General features: G+C 39.9%; 1 protein-coding gene across 1 annotated transcript in view; it reads left to right on the top strand.

Moving 5' to 3' along the window:
- Positions 1–862: 862 nt before the first annotated feature.
- Positions 863–7,078, top strand: part of LOC103208535 (ADAMTS-like protein 1) — a gene marked incomplete at its 3' end in the record, with an annotated part of 468,117 nt that continues 461,901 nt past the window's right edge. The window contains exons 1-2 of the mRNA XM_042782739.1: positions 863–880; positions 1,012–1,139. Coding sequence (XP_042638673.1) covers positions 863–880; positions 1,012–1,139 — 146 coding nt within the window. The remainder of the gene's footprint in view (positions 881–1,011; positions 1,140–7,078) is intronic.

Raw genomic sequence — 7,078 nt, 5'->3', positions numbered from 1 at the left:
GTGCTGATATGCACCTGTTGAGCTTCTCAAAGAAGGAACATCTCTAAGAGTGGCTTCTCTCTGCACAAGGATATGAAGAGTAGATTAATGAACTGTGGGCAAAATTGTGACTTCAATTCATCTTTTTCTAACCCCGAGACTTTTTTCTATTCCCCTTTTCCATTTGTTCCATGAGTATAATTTCTTGTCCCCATCCCTCATTACCCAGGACCCTTAAACTTAAATATCCCTCTCCCCAAACACCTTGTAGTTGTTAATTGCCATCAAGTTGGCTTCAACTCGTGGCAACCCACGTATAACCTCATGTACAGAAAGACACAAGGTTGTCCAGTCCAATACCATCTTCACAGTCATTGGTATGTTTGAGTCCATTGTTGTGGCCACTGTGTATTTTGAGTGCCTTCCAACCTAGAGGACTCATCTTACAGCACCCTATCAGATAATATTCTACTGCGATCAACAGGATTTTCATTGGGTGATTTTTAAAAGGGAGTTCTGGTGTTGCGGTGGTTAAGCACCCAGCTGCTAACCTAAAGGTCAGCATTTCAAAGCCACCAGCTGCTCTGCAGTAGAAAGACAAGGCAGTCTGATTCCATAAGGATTACAGCCTTGGAAACCCTCTGAGGTAGTTCTACTCTGTCCTATAGGGTTGCTATGAGTCAGAATCAATTTGACAGCAATGAGTGTTTTTTGTTTTGTTTTTAATTTTTGGAAGTGTGTCACCAAGTCTTTCTTCCTCGTCTGTCTTAGTCTGGAAGTTCTGCTGAAACCTGTGCACCATGAATGACCCTGTTGGTATTTGAAGTACTAGTGGCACACTTCCAGCATCATAGCAACACATGAGCCACTACTATATGAAAAAATGACATGTACATGTCATGTAAATTGGAAGGAATCTGATCATCTGCTGCATATTTCATCCCCAGCAGGACCACCATATACAACCATATTGACCACTTACATTCTAGGTTGAGTGTTTCAGTGTGCTGATCAACGTCTTGTTTCTCACAGAGCTCCAGGACAGCACGCTCTGAGGAGGACCGGGACGGCCTGTGGGATGCCTGGGGTCCATGGAGTGAGTGTTCACGTACCTGCGGTGGAGGAGCCTCTTACTCCCTGAGACGTTGCCTGAGCAGCAAGTAAGTTCCTCAGTCACTAGGGTTCTTCTTTGAGGTCCAGAGGTAGTAGCTCAAGGTATACTTTTGTGGCAGGGTCATGGAGACCATTTTGTTACTCCCAAATCCAGATGATTGGATTGGCTTGGTTCCAGGGCCAGCTTTATTTTGAGGCTGGGACCCAGAAAGGCTGGGTGCAGAGCAGTTAGGAACAAATAAGGGAGGCAAATTTGTCTGTCAGTTTGTTGTCCTGTGGTGACTTACATGTTGTTGTGAAGCTGGAGGCTCTGCCACCAGTATTGCAAATGCCAGCAGGGTTACCTATGGTGGACAGGTTTCAGCAGAACTTCTGAGCTAAAAACAGAAGAAGAAAGAGGCCATCCACTTCTCAAACAACTGGCCGATGGAAACCTTATGGATAACAATGAAACACTGTCTGATATATTAGAGGGAAACTTTATGAATAGCTGTGAAACATCGTCTGATATAGTGCCAGAAGATGAGCCCATCAGATCAGAAGGCACTCAAAATATGACTGTGGAAGAGCTGACTCCTCAGAGTAGAGAAAATCTCCTACATGGTATGGGTGGGGTAAAGCCTTCAGGACCTCCATGGGCTGATATGGCATGACTCAAATGAGTACAAACAGATGAAAAGATCCATTAATAATTGGAACATGGAATGTATGAAGTATGAAACTAGGAAAATTGGCAGTTGTCAAAACGAAATGGAATGCATAAAGATTGTTATTCTAGGCATTAGTGAGTTGAAATGGACTGGTATTGTCTGTTTTGAATCAGACAACCATATGAACTACTAAGAGGAATGGTGTGGCATTTATCACCATAAAGACTGTTTCAAGATCTGTCCTGAAGTACAGTGCTGTCGGTGATAGGATAATATCTATACACCTTCAAGGAAGACCAGTTAATACTACTATCATTCAAATCTATGCACCAACCACCAAAGCCAAAGATGAGGAGATTGAAGATTTCTAACAACTTTTGCAGTCTGAAATTTATCAAGCATGTAACCAAGATCTATTGATTATCACTTGTGACTGAAATGCAAAAGTTTGAAGCAAAGAAGGGTTACTGGTAGTTGGAAAATATGGCCTCAGTGATAGAAATAACGCTGGAGATTGCCTGATAGAATTTTGCAAGACCGATGACTTCTTTTTTGCAAATACTTTTTTCAACAACATAAAGGATGGTTATATTACATGGACTTCACCAGATAGAACACATAGGAATCAGATTGACTGCATCTGTGGCAAGAGATGATGGAGAAGTTCAATATCTTCAGCCAAAACAAGGCCAGGAGCTGATTGTGGAACACACCCTCAACTGCTCATATTCAAGTTCAAACTGAAGTTGAAGACAATTTAAACAAGTCCACGAGAACCATAATATAACCTTGATAATATTAATCCTGAATTTAGAGATGATCTGAAGAAGAGATTTAATGCATTGGACACCAATGATAAAAACCAGAGAAATTGTGGGATGACATCAAGAACATCATCCATGAAGAAAGCAAGAGGTGATTAAAAAGACAAGAAAGGAAGAAAAGACCAAAATGGATGTCAGGAGAGACTCTGAAACTTGCCCTTGAACAGAGAGTAGCTAAACCAACTGGAAGAAATGACTAGATAAAAGAGTTGAACAGAAGATTTTTCAAAGAGCAGCTTGAGAAGACAAAGCCAATTATTATAATGAAATGTGAAAAGACCTGGAGTTAGAAAACCAAAAGGGAAGAACATGCTCAGCATTTCTCAAACTGAAAGAACTGAAGAAAAAATCTAAGCCTCAATTTGCAATATTGAAAGATTCTATGGACAAAATATTGAATGATCCAGGAAACATCAAAAGAACATGGAAGGAATACACAGAATCACTGTACCAAAAAGAATTGGTTGATGTTCATCCATTTCAGGAGGTGGCATATGATCAAGAACCAATTGTATTGAAGGAAGAAGTTGAAGCTGCACTGAAAGAATTGACAAACAAGGAATTGACAGGATACCCATTGAGATGTTTCAACAAATGGATGCCCCACTGGAGGCACTCACTCGGCTATGCCAAAAGATTTATAAGACAGCCACCTAGCCAACTGGCTGGAAGAGATCCATACTTGTACTCATTCCAAGGAGATGTGATCCCACAGAATATGGAAATTATTGAACAATATCATTACTATCACATGCAAGTAAAATCTTATATTGAAGATAATTCAAAAATGGTTGCCACTGTATATTGACAGAGAGCTTCCAGAAATGCAAGCTGGATTCAGAAGGGGATGTGGAATGAGGGATATCATAGCTGATATTAGATGGATCTTGGCTGAAAGCAAAGAATACCAGAAAGATGTTTACTTACATGTTATTGACTATGCAAAGGCATTCAATTGTGTGGATCATAGCAAATTATGGATAACATAGAGAAGAATGTGAATTCTAGAACACTAGATTGTACTCATGAGGAACCTGTACATAGACCAGTAGGCTGCCATTCGAACAGAAAAAGGGGATATTGCATGATTTAAAATCAAGAAGGGAGCGTGTCAAGGTTATATTCTTTCACCATACTTATTCAATTTGTATGCTGAGCAAATAATCTGAGAAGCTGGACTATATGAAGAAGAACATGGCATCAGAATTGGAGGAAGATTCATTAACAACCTGCAATACACAGAAGATACAGCTTTGCTTGTTGAAATTGAGAATGACTTGAAGCACCTACCGATGAAGATTAAAGACTACAGTCTGCAGTATGGATTGTTGTTGTTGTTGTCATGTGCCTTCAAGTCATTTCTGACTCACAGCGACCCCTCCTTGGGTTTCTGAGGTGGTATAACTGTGGAAGCAGATAGCCCAGTCTTCCTTCTGAGGAGTGGCTGGTGGGTTTGAACTACCAGCCTTCTGGTTAGCAGTCAAGTGCCTTAGGCTCTACACCGCCAGAGCTCCTGCAGTATGGATTATATTTCAATATTAAGAAAACAAAAATTCTCACAACTGGTCCAATAAACAGTTTCACGATGGATGGAAAAAACATTGAAGTTGTCAAGGACTCCATATTATTTGGTTCTACATTTAGCACCATTGGAAGCAGCAATCAAGACATCAGATGATGTATAGCATTGAGCAAATCTGCTGCAAAAGATCTCTTCCAAGTGATGAAGAGCAAAGATGTCTCCTAGAATAATAAGGTGCGCCTAACCCTAGCCATGGTGTTTTCAATCACCTCTTATGCATGTGAGAGCTGAACAATGAATAAGGAAGACCAAAGAAGAATTAATGCTTTTGAGTTGTAGTGTTGAAGAAGAATGCTAAGAGTCCCATGGGCTGCTAAATGGACTAACAAATCTGTTCTGAAAGAAATGCAGCCGGAATCTTCATTGGAATCAAGAATGGCCAGACTTAGTCTGACCTACTTTGGTCTTGTTGTAAGAAGGAACCATTCCCTGGAGAAGGATATCATGCTTGGTAAAGTGGAAGGTCAACGAAAAAAGTGGAAGGCCCTCAATGAGTTTAATTGACAGTGGCTGCAGCAATGGGCTCAATTATAGCAAAGATCATGAGGCTGGCACAAGCTTGGGCAGTATTTCATTCTGCTGTGCATATAGGGTCGCTATAAGTCAGAAACGATTCAACAGCATCTAACACAACAACAAATCCAGATGAAAGAAAGGAATATAGGGAAAGTGTGAAGATTAAATGCATGCTTTTTATTATTCTTTTTTAATGTCCATGATATGATAGCATTAATATTACATGCAAGTAAAATTTTCCTGACAACAATTCAAAAAGAGTTATAACAGTACATACACAGGTAACCACCAGAAATGCAAGCTAGTTTCAGAAGAGGATGTAGAATGAGGAATATCATTGTTGATGTCAGATGAATCTTGGCTGACAGTAAACAATACCAGAAATATGTTTACCTGTGTTTTATTGACTATGCAAAGCCATTCAGCTATGTGGATCAAATTATGAATAATACTGTGAAGAATGGGAATTCCAGAGTATTTGATTGTGCTCATGAGGAGCCTGTACATAGACCAAGTGAAAGTCATTTGAATAGAACAAGAGGATACTGCATGGTTTAAAATCAAGAAAGATGGATGTGTATTGGGTTGTATGCTTTTACCATATTTATTCAATCTATATGCTGTGCAAATAATCTTAGAAGCTGCACTATACAAATAACACATCAGGATTGGAGGAAGACTCATTAACAACCTACAATATGCAGATGACACAACCTTGCTTGCTGAAAGCAAAGAGGAGTTGAAGCACTTCTGATGAAAATTAAAGACTACAATCTTCAGTATGAATTACACCTCAACATAAAGAAAATGAGAACCTTCACAACTGGACCAATAAGTAACACCATGCAAACAGAGAAAAGATTGAAGTTGTCAAGGATTTCATTTCACTTGGATCCACAGTCAACACCCATGGAAGCATCAGTCAAGAAATCAATGTATTACATTGGGCAATTCTGCTGCAAAAGACTTCTTTAAAATGTTAAAGAACAAAGATGCCACTTTGAAGACCTAGGTACACATGACCCAAGCCATGGTGTTTTCAATCACCTCATCTGCATATGAAAGCTAGACAATGAATGTTGTTGTTGTTGTTATGTGCCATCAGGTCGGCACCGACTCAAAGGGACCCCTCCTTGGGTTTCCGAGGCAGTATCGCTATGGAAGTAGACTGCCCAACCTTCCTTCCGAGGAGTGGCTGGTGGGTTTGAACTGCCAGCCTTCTGGTTAGCAGTCAAGTGCCTTAGGTACTACGCTACCAGATCTCCTAGACAATGAATAAGGAAGACCAAATAAGAATTGATGCCTTTGAATTATGGCTGGCAATGAATGTTGAGTATATCATAGACCTCCAGAAGAACAAACAAATCCATCTTGAATAAAGTATGGCTGGAATGATCTTTAGAAGTTAAGATGGCGAGGCTTCACCTCTTTTATTTTGATCATGTTGTCAGAAGGGACCAGTCCCTGGAGAAGGATGTCATACTTGGTAAAGTGGAGGGTTGGCATAAAAGAGGGACACCAACAATGACATAGTGGCTACAATGATGGGTTCAAAGATGGCAACAATTGTGAGAATGGTTCAGGATTGTGCAGTGTTTCGTTCTGTTATACATAGGGTCACTATGAGCAGAAATGACTCATGGGCACTTAGTAACAAAAATAACATATAATAATCAGTTGCAGTCAACTTGACTCTGACTCATGACAACCTCATGTATATTAGAGTAGAACCATGCTCCACATGGCTTTCAGTGTCTGATTTTTCAGAAACAGATTACCAAGATGTTCTTCCTTCAACCTTTTGGTTAGCAGCTGAGTGTATTAACCATTGCACCACCCAGAGACCCCTCTCATATGATAACCAGTATCGAATTTATCTGATTTACCAAGTAAATTATATTATCTATCTTCATGTTAGACATAGAAGGAAAATTTATTATTAGAAATGCATTTGTTGTTGTTGTTGTTGTTGTTATGTGCCGTCGAGTCAGCCCTGACTCATAGCGACCCCTCCTTGGGTTTCCGAGGCAGTATCACTACGGAAGTAGGTTTGCCCACCTTTCTTTCGAGGAGTGGCTGGTGGGTTTGAACCACCAGCCATCTGGTGAGCAGTCAAGTGCCTTAGCCACTATGCTACCAGAGCTCCCATGACATGTATATCCAATCCTGATGTGTTATTTGTATAGTGCAGCTTCTAAGATTATTTGCACAGCATATAGAAATGCATTTAGCATCTTTAATTCCATAATATATTGAACTTTTTGAATCACCTTAATAATTATGGTGACCTTCGTAGCAACAATGATGATGTGATCATAGCACACTGAGTTTATGTTGAATTTCCAGTGCTATCAAGTGATTTGTGAATAAATGATATGCTGGTTTAATTTTGGTTTGGTTTAATTTTGTAGATG

Source organism: Orycteropus afer, unplaced genomic scaffold (assembly GCF_000298275.1).
Source record: "Orycteropus afer afer isolate SDZICR_OR568_19922 unplaced genomic scaffold, OryAfe1.0 scaffold00450, whole genome shotgun sequence".
In the NCBI taxonomy this organism is placed as follows: domain Eukaryota; kingdom Metazoa; phylum Chordata; class Mammalia; order Tubulidentata; family Orycteropodidae; genus Orycteropus; species Orycteropus afer.
The sequence above is the reverse complement of the archived record's forward strand: the minus strand, read 5'-3'. Positions and strand labels throughout refer to the sequence as shown.